Below are 12,846 nucleotides of genomic sequence, written 5' to 3'. Positions count from 1 at the left end.
GACAAGGATCCACGTAGGTGTTGTATAATCATCAATATTCATGATCCGCACGCACACAGAATCTGATGCGATAATTTATCAAATATGATATTTCATACAAAAATTACAAATGCAAAGCTAAGTTTACTTTAAATAAGTGACAATGTGACAAAACCGGGAGGCTTATCGTAAACGAATGACTACCGTAACTTGTCCATAATCATTCCGACATACTGGTTAATTAAGTCCAGAATCTGGCCGATTTAAGTTTGAATTTGATCTCCACCTCAACGTACCAACGCAAATATTCGTATATTCAAATATTAATATGCATTCTCGGATGGCTATATTACGGGAAAAAAGACGCGGGCGGGCTAGGGTGTTCAACTGTTATCAATTCAGCCATTTCAGAAATGTGACGATTTTGCTGATGGCATTACACGCATCTATATCGGTTGTTTATACTTCACATACATGTTGGCCCGAATTCACAAAGCAAGGTTTGAGCTCAGACCAAGGTTGGTCTGAGCTCAAACCTTGCTTTGTGAATTCGGGCCAATATTTTTAAGGCACACAAATAACTGTACCGTTTACCAGACAAGCGGGGATATAAAACTATTACATAGCATTTGGGTACATCTTCGTGACAAGCCGCGATATAAAACTATTACAGAGTATTTGGGTAAATCTTCGTGACAAGCCGCGATATAAAACTATTACAGAGAATTTAGGTAAATCTTCGTGACAAGCCGCGATATAAAACTATTACATAGTATTTAGGTAAATCTTCGTGACAAGCCGCGGTATCGAACTATTACATAGCCTTTAGGTAAATCTTCGTGATAAGCTGTGATATAAAACTATTACATAGTATTTAGGTAAATCTTCGTGATAAGCCGTGATATAAAACTATTACATACTATTTAGGTAAATCTTCGTGATAAGCCGTGATATAAAACTAGTACATAGTATTTGGGTAAATCTTCGTGACAAGCCGCGGTATCGAACTATTGAAATAACCTTTTCATGAAACCTTGAAATACTGAAAATGAGTTCGCCTATAAAGCCTATCAACTTCCAAAAATAGGGATTCCTTCACAGTGATCCTTCTTGAAATGGCTAACATAATTTTGTACTATCCAAAACCCATTTGTCCTTCTTTAAATACAATTAAAGTCTCGTTTCCAACAAAACAGGGGTTTTGCGTACAATCGTGTATTACACCTTCGTGATAAAGGGTGGACACTTAAAAACTGCAGGCGGACATCCATCAAATTTCAGGCACATGAACATGAATATCTCTTCAATATCTTGCCGAATCTTGAGCCCAGGAGCGGCAAAATCACAGCGACACCCGCAGCAAGTGCCAAACCGCCCATAATACAGAACGCAGCGTTGTAAGACTGTGTTCCGTCATAGATCTTTCCTGCAAATCATAGAAGACAAAAATAGATTTTTAAATAAATTAAAATGTCGATATTTAGTATATGGACGTACATTACTTATCTACTAATTACATGCGAGAAAACAGACGGCAACCAGATTTTTGGTTTTCAATATGAGTTTTCTTGAAACCATCCAATATAAAGTTATGTTTCGATGGATGATCCACGAACTTAGTTAATTATTGAAGGTTTCGAGAATCTGAAGCCGGGTGATTACAAAATAGAACACACGCTACATTATAATGAATGCTGTGAAAGAAACTGAAAATAAAAGTGTAACATGAGAATCGTTGAAAACTGTTTTGCCAAAATAATTATTTCTTACATCGAGGGTAGAAATGACTTCTTCTTGTGACTGCAGAAGACTAAATTATTCCTTAATGATTGTTCATTTAAAAAAAACATATACAAGGGGAGTGTTTCACAAAGACTAAGATTGACTTTAAGTTGAACTTAACTATGGCAGGCCTTTCATGCCACTAGTTCCTCTAACCATTCCTGGAATCGGTTTCTCAAGGGACGCACAAATCGCGGTCACAAATCTACAGAATTTCACCTTTTTTGATAGTTCATTATTGAAGGAAAAAATATTATCTAAAGATCACAATTGAGAGACCGATGGTGAGAGCAACCAGTGGCATGAATGGCCTGCCATAGTTAAGTCCAACTTAAAGTCGATCTTAGTCTTTGTGAAACACCCCCAGGTATATTAAGCATTGTGTCCTCTCATTTTTCACTTATTGTAAATGATGTATTGTTTTTTAAATACGTGTCTCCATAACAGCTCGTTCTTCGGAAAGCATTCTTTTTAACACTTCGGTCAAAGATGATAAACCGACTTACCTGCAACAAAACCAGCGAGTGGAAATGCAAGCCCATAACAGAGATGCAAAAAGGCTAAACCAGTTTCGTAGCGCTCCTTCCCAGCCGTATTCTTCACCAGAACGAATATAGTCGGGATGTTAAAACCCATCATGAAACCAAACAAAACTGCGAGAATCGTCAGAAACCAAAACGGTTCGGCGAAGAAGTTCACGAAGAACGCCGCTGCTGTGACGATGTTCGCAAGCAAGTACCAGACTTCGACTGGAAGAATATTCTTGGAGAAGACGAATCCACTTGCGAAGCGGCCAAAGAAGTTGGCAATTCCACCAGCGAGTGAGATTTGGGCGGACCTGAAGTCTGAGAGGCCTTTGGCTTGGGCATTGGGGATGGTAAATAGAAGCCAAGTAGCGTACGGTAGAGAGAAGAGGAGTATCTGGAAGCAGACAACGATCATTAGGGGACGTTCTCCGAAGATGCGAAGGCCCGAAAATTTGATGATTTTCCGGAGCCACTTCCAAAGACAGCCCACATTCCTTGTATCCACTTCGTCTTCTGGCTCTTTGGAGGTTACAGTTGCAACGTCGGGGGTGGCATCAACATCACTTTCAGCAGCATGGGAACGACGTTGAACAGCGCCCTCATCCTTTAGACAAACCATCTCAAGCTCTTGACTACTCTGAATCGACGGGTTTATACTTTCCTTGACGTCAGCTGAATCAGGCTTGAAACTGATGTTATCATGTGCCTGAAAGTCGACGTCCTTTAGGGTTTTAGACCCATTTGAATTTTTCTTGGTGCGAAGTGGTTTGGTACGAACTGGCTCTAACAGCGCGCCAATAACGAGGAAATGGGCATTGACTCCTCCAAGTAATAAGATAGCACCTCGCCAGCCATACATGTCAAGAAGGATTTCAAAGATCCACGGCATGATCATAACTCCAGTGCTTCCACCCGATGTCATGATACCTGTAGCTATTTCGAACCGATCGGAGAAGTAGCTGTTGAGACAAGTGTATGTTGGTAGAATGACGAAAATGTAACCAGCACCTATATGAAGAAGATAAGCAGAAAAGTAAAATCATTAAGTTTTTCAGTAAAAATATAGACCATAATAACGTTTACACACAATGGAATTTTCTAAACACGTGTTCGGAAAACAGTAATCAACACATACCGTAGGCTATGAGAGCACCAGTAACTTGAGGAGCCGTTTGAGTAAAGGAAGCACATGCGAGCCCTGCTGCTGATACAGCTCCGCCGAACATCGTTAGCTGACGAACAGAGAACCATCGGAGCAGGTGTGTGTTCAGAAAAGCTGTGACAATGAAATAAGTAAATACAATGCGTCATTGATTTATGACTTTGGAATAAAGCTTAAAAGTCTCTTAAAATATACATCCTTTTCAGAAAAGAATGACAAGTTTTAATTTTATTTGTAGGGCTACTGTCTGCCAGTTAAAATAGAGATATCGGTCCTAAAAATCTGAGTTGGCAGACTGCCATATTCCTGCATTCCGAGGTTGGTCCTACTTTGGTGGTGGGAAATAAAGATGCGCATTTGGAACCACATAAAATCATGCGACTAAAACGGAAGCTGCTTTGAAATGCAGGCATATTTTGAATAAGATTCGTGAATGCTTTAAAAGTGACTTTTTTCAATCCCCAATTCCGTTACATGATTATGAATGAAATATGAGGTTAATAGCACAAAGATTCATTTCCAAGGAACTTCAATGGGGTTTTAGTTTGAAATGATATACATACATTTCAATAATATATATATATAATGGATATCCTTTTCTCCACCTTACCTAGGATAGTATATATACCAGACACGACGCCGTATATAGCAGCTAGATATGACGTGCTGACACCAAACTGACGAGTGAGGTCATCCAGGATGAGTGATATTGTTCTTATTGATCCAACCTCGATGAAAGAAACAAAGAAGAGACCGACTAAGATACCCCATCGCTTGATACCTTTCTTTCCCTTCTTCTTTCCACCCTTTGCGTCATCAGAGGTGGCTTCAGCATCTGAAGGAATACAAAATAATGAAATGAAGGTAATACCGTGGATCTTCAATTTTCCAATCAAACGTTTCATGAAGGGCGCCGACCACGTTAACGGAAATATAATTTTGATGTCATGCAGTTCAATTGCGGAAGTGCATTTACACTATGTCAGCTCACTGTGGAGTGTACGCACTGTGGTTTACTGTGAATACAGTGTGTGTGTGAAAGGAGTGTTCACATTTTCGCTGTGATCAAATATGGTGCCCACATTGCGTTACTATATCTGTGGTATACTTATTTATGCATCATGCACATACCACCCAAACAGCAAGGACAGTACGTGTCCCACGGTGCAGATAAAGTGTTCACACTGTGGTTGTACTGTTAACATACGGAGGGGGCATACAGATGATTATGTGATTATTTATGTGGCCACAGTGCACAATATACCATTTTCGTAATGCAATAATATTAAATGCACAAATCTTTGTGATGTGCCTCGTTACAAATTATTTGATTCACCTGTTACGTTTCGGTTTAATAAAATTTGGAGTGGACTATTAGGCTATTATTATTATTATTATTATTATTATTATTATTATTATTATTATTATAATGGTATTTCAATAGTCAGAATGCAAATTGCATACTAATTGTCAGACCCCTAACCGGAAAAGGCTTCGCGCTCCCAATATCGTACATTTCACCCCCCCCCCTTCTCCTTTTTGGAAAAGCCTGGATTCGCTCCCCAGCTCACTTCCAGAAGTTGCGCTGAGTACGACTGGGTCACTGGAAGGTCGAGTTAACTTAATCGTGGTAAGTTGGTCCGAGTAAGAGGGTATGGACAACTAATGTTGTAAGACAGTCAAATATTTGTGGTATATTTACTGCTGCAGAGATTAACTGACGCCGACTAGGAAGCCCCCGTCTGAACATGGCTAAAGACGTATGCATTCAATTTGATTTCATTACGAAAATAGCCTATGGTATTCACAACTGTAACAATATTGGGACTTGTATACTCTGATAATATTTTGGTGACCACAGCGAGACAGTGTTCACCTGATGTAACTGTGTACATTGTGACGCATGCTCTATAAAGATTACCGTGAGAATACGGAAGAAACAATATTCCAATGCTAAAATCGCCACAGTGAAATAAAAAAAAACGGTGTTCTTGTACACGCTTTAGGGCTCTTTAGCCACACGGTGGTGCATTTAATCTGTGATTATCTTTGTGACCAAATTTATACCGGCAAACAGTGCTTGTTCACAAACTGTTTTAATTATTGGGCCACACTGTAGTGCGTACACTCTTACAAATCCTTAAGTGAAATGTGTCATAGGTGCCGTCATTGTTTTTGTTTAAAAAAATCGAGCCAAAAACTTGTTAGGCTGTGCGGAAACGGTAGCCTACTAGTAGTACTAGCCTGGCCTCCCCCCAACGACTGCAGATGTGGCACAGGTGCTAACCATAAAAACGCTAGTACGCTACTAACAATTAGAACACATGCAAGTCACCTGTCATTAATTCATTTTGAATTCTAAGCGTTGACGTGATGGGACAGAGAGCCACTTTATATTCTGATGGCAGTACTCACTATGAATATGACGGACAAAGAAAGAGGACAAAATATACAGTTCCTCATTCTACCCTCAACAATTGCTGTGGTAGACAAAGGAACATCCCTTCACTGATATTATGTAAAAATGTGTAGAACAGGTGAATATGCACACGACACCTGTTGTACACATTTTTACATAATAGCAGTGAAGGAATGTTCCTTTGTCTAACACAGCAATTGTTGAGGGTAGAATGGGGAATTGTATATTTTGTCCTCTTTCATTGTCCGTCATATTCATAGTGATTTTAACCCTTAAGGCAGGACAACATTTACTGTAGGGCTAAATTAATTGATCACATATTTTTCCTCAAATTGGCAACAACAATATTTTTCTTTTATTGCTACATTCTTAAAATTAGGCCTAAATGTAATGTATCTGAAGAAAATATACATGGGCAAGAATTATGTTTAAAAAATTGCAAAATGGCAAATTTCGACGGACAGACAATAATTTGGAATATCCCAAAGTCTTGCCAATATAAGGATTTTGAGGCTTGTTCAACCTGTTTATAATTCCTGGCATCAAATACAATATAGTCATGAAGCAAAAATGTATGCAGGTGAGTGCAGAGATTGTTGCCCTTTCTTCTCATGCATCTGGGCCCTGTTTCATAAAACTTGATATCAATAACAAGTTACAAGCTACTGTTATAAGCTACTGAAATCATGGCATCTGATTGGCTGAGAGCAAATTTGTCATAGAAATTTAGCAGTTGTTATAGATAACAAGTTTTATGAAACGGGGCCCTGGCATATTTTTTAGGACTCTGAATCAAAAGTTATTGAGCTAAACCACATAACAAAGTCATGTGGAACGATTGTCCTGATTGGGCATTGTAATCAAACAGGGGGGGGGGGGGGGGGGGGTGTTTCACAAAGATTATAAGTCAAACTTAACTCTAAGTTGGACTTAAAAACTATGGAGGGCCATTTGTAGCCTTAAAATAAAATGCATTCAAAAGCAAAAATTAACGTATTTTAGAGTGTTCATAAATTCCACATCAAGGACATGAAATCTCCCATGATAATAGAAAATGTGAATGATTTGAATCAACATTTTATCCCTTTCAGACTAACTTTTACAAAATATTTTCAAAGGTGCTAACGGCTTTCCATAATTGTTAAGTCCAACTTAGAGATAAGCTCAAATTAGGATCTTTGTGAAACATCCCACAGGTCACCTTTTCACGACTTTTCTCCAAATAAGGTGACCCTATCTTCCACCCTGTACATTCATAGGCAGCCTACGTTTAAAAGAATTGTATTTATATTTCATTACATGATCACGAAAAGCAATGACAATACAAGAATATCATCATTACCACCGTCATTGTCACTATATTTAACAATGTCATCATATTCAACAATGTTATCATCACTTTGAGATCATTGACAATCATCTTAAATTATTCAGTTAGTCATTAATGTTTTCTCTTTCTTTCTTTAATTTATTCATCATCATCATAACCATCATTTTTATCACCACCATCATAAACATCCCCATCATCATTATCATCTTCATTCATTATCATATTTTACCTTTATCCGCTTCAGTTGACTGTATTTTAAACTTCGTCAGTTTATCTTCAAGAATATCCAATGTCTCCAGACCATCGTTTCCGTCGGAATGCTGCTCTATCCATGTCCGCATCAAGGTTTCAACAGTGATGCTGGAGGAACCTGGTTTCTCTTGGAGATTGCGAATCGTCTCCTCATCAAGACCCAGCTCCTGAACAAGAGACCAAACGTCATCTCGATCAAACTCGGCGGCCAAACGTTTGAGCTCTGCGTCATGATCCATACTTGAACGTGACGGTATCTGATAATGATTTAAAAAATGTTTATGTTTCAAGTTAGAAATGAATATGTATTCACAAGAAGAGTTCAAATTGAATATGTATTCACAAGAAGAGCTCAAATTGAATATGTATTCAAAGTAATTGAAATTTACATTATTTGTAGGAGGATTTCAAATTAATTTTGCATTCATATTCATATAATTTCGTACACGAGTTTTTAAATGGTTACGAATTCACATTTCCCTCAAGATGAGGTCTAACGATTATTTTCAAAATAAATGCACGACGGGTATAACATGCTTGTGTTTACGTGAAGTGCAAAGAAAAGTTGAAAAAGATTGCTTTTAAATGAATTGCAAGACGATATTTACGTCTGATTATAAGCTTAATGGCTTTTAATTATGATGTGTAACCTGTCATGTTATTATAGTATGCACCAAATATGAATGCATTTGTAAAGTGATCTATTTTCCCAACCTTGATGAAATCCATATTTTCCATAATAATTAAACAGACCAGTTGAAAATATGTTTCAAATTCATTGATGACTTTTCTATCAATGAGTTACTGACAGCGAGATACGATTTTGCTGTTTTTCTTCATTGTACAAAAGCATGTTGTATATTGTTGATGCAATTCTACTCACAGGTAAAACTGTGATTGTCAAGAGAAATAATATGCGGGCATTAATTTCCATAAATGTGAACTACCATTCTTTCGATGTAATGAAAACCACAAAATTAACACGAGGACGTTAATTTTAGTCCTAGAATTGACTTCAGAATGGACTTGACCCAAATAAAAGTACGTTGTCGTTTCGCAACATCTGGTAAAAATAGTACCAAGCTTGAGGCGTTCCACCCAGGGATATGACCGGCTGTACGTGCCACTAGTATGTACAACTAATTCGTTAATCAAATAGCTGTACAATGTAGTTTTAGCCATCCAGAACGCATGAAGCTATACAACCGTAAAACTACACATGCAACTATACATCCATACAACTACATATTCAACTATACAACCATGCAACTATGTGCAACTATTTCATTTCATTTCATTTATTTTCCACAATATCAGCAAATAAAATTTACAAAGTTTTATGTTTTACAAAGACTAGTCATTCTAATTAAAATATTAACAAACGAGAAATATACATAATATGGTACAAACAATGCAGTAAACTTATACAATTGAGACTAAGAAGATAGTTATTTGCTGTATTGTGGATGAAACCTAGGAAAACATGGCTTGTAATTTAGGTTCCCTAACATAAAATACCAAAGTATCATAAAGAAGAAAATGCAAAGAAACTAAACAACTATACATCCCCGAAGCACTCATGAAAGCATGATTGTATAGTTTTCAGCGTGCGGGCTGAAGTGTCATAATAATATGTATATACAACTATACATCCATTCGATTCGAAGCTGTATTAGTTACACAATTTCTTGTATTAAAACTGATTGATTAAAACAATAAATCGATAGACGAATGTATGTATATTTGTACATAATAATGGCATGTACAGCCCGTCATACAGAGATGCCTTTGTGCGTCATTCCATGGACCATGGTCATTCATATTACTAACACGGCTCACCAGATAGAGTCAATACTCTTGTAAATATTACACCCACGTTTTGACAGCACTTGCCATTGAAATCTATATCATCACTTCGACTCCTCGAGCATGTAACCTGTTCTGACTGGTTCTACTGTGCAAAATTTCCCGGGGGCCGGGGTCTCAGTCAGATATAAATACTGTAAGCATGCGTGACCAAGAAAACGCGTAAAAGGGGTTTTGGGGGGGTTGAAATTCTGCAAGCGTTTTGTGTAGGTGGCCAAACGCAGGTCATCTCGAAGCCAGATTTTTAAAATTTGTCAAGGGGTGGGGGGGGGGGGGGCAATTTTAGACGCCGTTTATTTTCATGGATGATTATATAAGTATGAATTTGAGTTATTTCACATTGTCAAAAACTTAAATGATAATCCCTATCGTACTTCAAAATACTTAAGGGTTACCATTTTACAACACTTGTTTAGGAGTACGCTTTTGTGAAATACCCGTTTAGGGTGAGAATTCGGGAGGAAAAAAAAACACGCGAAATCCTCATTTAGGGTGTATTTTGGTATTTTGGTGTCTGGAAAACATGTGGTCACGCGTGCTTACAGTATTTCTACGTGTCTGACTGAGCGGACCCCTGGGCAAAACTTACCAAAATGTCCCTTTAAATCTTACTCAGGTTGACGTTTTCACACGGATTCGGTGAAGATTGCCTAAAGATTCGGAGATATCAAACAGTATATCTTTTCAAAATGAACAAATCTTTGTTCATTATTTTGGTAAAAGAGTGTGAAATCAAATTTCAGATCTGTTCGGCTTTATTTTCATTTGCAAAACAGTCAAGATGAAATTCACTACTCTTTTTAAGCGTTATCAAAGCTCACCTTAACATTATGTCAGCTAAATAATATTTAATGTGAGAGGGCCATGATGTCAAGTTGAAACCAGTGTACACATTTCGAAAATTAAGTTTGAACCACTGTTTTTCTCTGTTTTTTGTTATGGTGATATGGAAATAATTATTTATGACACAAATCAATTACAAATTTGATTTTTTTTTAGTTTGTCAATCATATTAATCATATCAATAAACAAGCAAAATGTACAAGGAGAGACTATGCTAATTAATGAGAAAAAAAAAAGTTCATTTTTTATCGGAGAGTTAGAAAATATTGTTCACTTCTTTTGTGTATGTGAATTTAGTAAAAATATTTGGAATGAGACAGCATGATTGATTTATGAATGTCTACAGGTTTACAGATAAAGTTTACAAGAGATTTTTTGGTTGTTTTGTTTTTGTTTTTGTTTTGAAGAAAAGAAAAGTGATGCACTCAACTGAATTGTAACATTGATAAAGCAAGAAATGTTTTCCGAAAATCTGAGCAACTGGGTTTCTGTATTTGGTGTAATTCTCAAAAAAATGTTGTTCAATATTAGTATGAGGATGAAAGATATATTTATAATTTATCTGGTATGTATAGACAATTTGTTATTAAGTGGCAGTGATTTCAATTTGAACTTGTATCGAAAAAAAGAGAGAATCTCCTTGTAATCAAGTGAGTCAAACAAAATATAACTTTATGATTATTTCTTTGGTATTTTGACTTTATTAAATATTGTAGTCTGTTAGGGGGATAAATATCGTGTTTGAATATTAATTTTGTTCCCACGCTGTCGTATTTTTTATTTTAATATATAGACATGATCAAAAAAATACAGTACAGCATACCTATATGACTTTGTTGCTATGTCAGGTGATCCTCAAGTGGTCAATAAAGAGTTATAGCTTATCAAGGCTTATCAGAATAATGTGAACTTGTATCCTGCATGGTTCAGCTCAGTTAATACGATGATGAATGGATATAGCCTATATAGGCTATTGAAACCTGGTACCTGCACGACCAAACTGGTTTCAACTGGAAATGTCGCATTGATTTCAATGGACAATACAATGGCGTCATGCGTGATGATGATGCTAACAACAATTTCATACACTGTCTTTTGAACATGAGATCTTCTTCTTCAATGCATTGATATACTGCATCAATTTATTGTGTTGCTAGGTCGGACGAACAGCAGTAACAGTGTGCTTGCTATATAGGCCTATTTTGTCAAGACCATTCTTTCTCTCCCCTTTTCATAATGAGATCGAATGAAAGTCGCTCTACCTAAAGATGCGCCATGCACGATTATTTTTTTCTCCATTGCGAGAGGGAGGACGGGAAAGAGAGAATGAAGTGGAATTAGAATGAATACATTAAAATGTGAAATGTAATGTACCAGATCTATGTGGTCGATTTAATACAGTTTATTTTGTGTTCAGCATTTACTTAAACTCCCGTGAATAAACAGCGAGCCTCTTGTATCACTCGTGACATATAGTACATACATGTATATACATCACTATACTATGAGAATAACATATGAAATATACACGATATTGGTAAGATAGCTTGGTTGATATCAAACATGCATTGTAAATATGACAGAAACCAAAACAAGCATTACATTTTGTTATTTACAGCCGTCCGCGACTCACATGCACACACAACACAACACACTTGCGATTAATGCATTTACTCACCGTCTCCACAGCCATTTTCAAGTTCAGGCTCAGTCTTTCACGGTGCTCTCGCTTCGTTGTGCTAGCTAGCTCAGCCGGGTGCACTAGCTAGATCAGTGAACAAATAGTGATTTGCGCATGCAGCACTCTCTGTGCTATTCCAGCAATGATCAGCCTTTCCACTCCTGCAATAGATAGTAACCTTCCTCAGAGAACACCAGAATCCTTGCTAGTTAAAGGTAGGGGACATTGTTTTAGACCCAATGTATATTTAAGGTACCGTTTTATGTTGCATATTTTGGGAGAGAGAAATGTATCATATCACGAAAACAGTGTTGCTTTATGGTTAAAAATATGATGTTTCATAATAATCATGATCGATATCCGTCTATAAATAAAGCTTCCATAATATAGTTTCAGGCCGGGGGCGGGACGCATGCAGGTTGCATTCTGAAACGGATGTGTTGCATCAGTATTCTCAGTCAGATATCCGAGAGCCGCAATTATTAGCATTCTCGTTGAGGCTGAAGGAAACGTTTCATAATAATGAATATAATTTGAGCCTGTTATTTCACTTTCAAATTATATGCCACGGAATATAAAGGGGAGTTATCTTTCCCCGAAGGATAATCTGCACCTCTCCCTCAGAAAAACATACTTCCAACATGTTGAGTAAAATATGGCATGAAAAATAATACCAAGAATGACAAATTTGATAAAGGGGTTTTTGCTTCAGGGAGTATTTTGTGACACAAAATAGGAATCCAGTTTCAATGATCGTTTTCCGTAATCTTAGGCATAACACCATTCCGGAAAATACAAGGGCGTATCCAGGATTTTTAAGGGGTGTTTTTTTTGGCCAAATTCGTGGGAAAATATTTATAGGCAAATCAGCCAGCCGGTGAATAAGCGCGGGGGTGGGGGTCGAGGGGGGGGGGGGGGGGGGGTAAGGAGCATTATATCCTGCATCAAAAAATTGTTGGCTTTTGATTGGTTGAGAGCTCGTCACATGACCAGAAATATTTGACC

The 12,846-nt window shown here is 37.3% G+C and overlaps 1 protein-coding gene across 1 annotated transcript; it reads right to left on the bottom strand.

Annotated features, from left to right (window-relative positions):
- Nucleotides 1-540: 540 nt before the first annotated feature.
- On the bottom strand, nucleotides 541-11,956 carry LOC588881 (monocarboxylate transporter 7). Its single transcript, XM_788545.5, has 6 exons — nucleotides 11,839-11,956; nucleotides 7,429-7,708; nucleotides 4,061-4,285; nucleotides 3,424-3,564; nucleotides 2,268-3,296; nucleotides 541-1,405 (listed from the first exon to the last, which is right to left on the bottom strand). The coding sequence occupies exons 1-6, from the start codon at nucleotides 11,851-11,853 to the stop codon at nucleotides 1,257-1,259; spliced, it is 1,839 nt and encodes a 612-aa protein (XP_793638.4). The 5' UTR covers nucleotides 11,854-11,956; the 3' UTR covers nucleotides 541-1,256.
- Nucleotides 11,957-12,846: the final 890 nt, after the last annotated feature.

Source organism: Strongylocentrotus purpuratus, unplaced genomic scaffold, assembly GCF_000002235.5.
Source record: "Strongylocentrotus purpuratus isolate Spur 01 unplaced genomic scaffold, Spur_5.0 spur5_scaffold_10, whole genome shotgun sequence".
In the NCBI taxonomy this organism is placed as follows: Eukaryota; Metazoa; Echinodermata; class Echinoidea; order Camarodonta; family Strongylocentrotidae; genus Strongylocentrotus; species Strongylocentrotus purpuratus.
Note: the sequence above shows the minus strand (reverse complement) of the source record. Positions and strands in the feature narration are given on the sequence as shown.

Bases quoted from the DNA above. Each gene is read 5' to 3' on its own strand.
- LOC588881 (XM_788545.5), bottom strand. The intron at 3,565-4,060 runs GTAAGGTGGAGA...TCATTGTCACAG, and splicing joins TGGTATATATACTATCCTAG to CTTTTCTGAACACACACCTG. The intron at 1,406-2,267 runs GTAAGTCGGTTT...TATGATTTGCAG, and splicing joins ACTCGCTGGTTTTGTTGCAG to GAAAGATCTATGACGGAACA.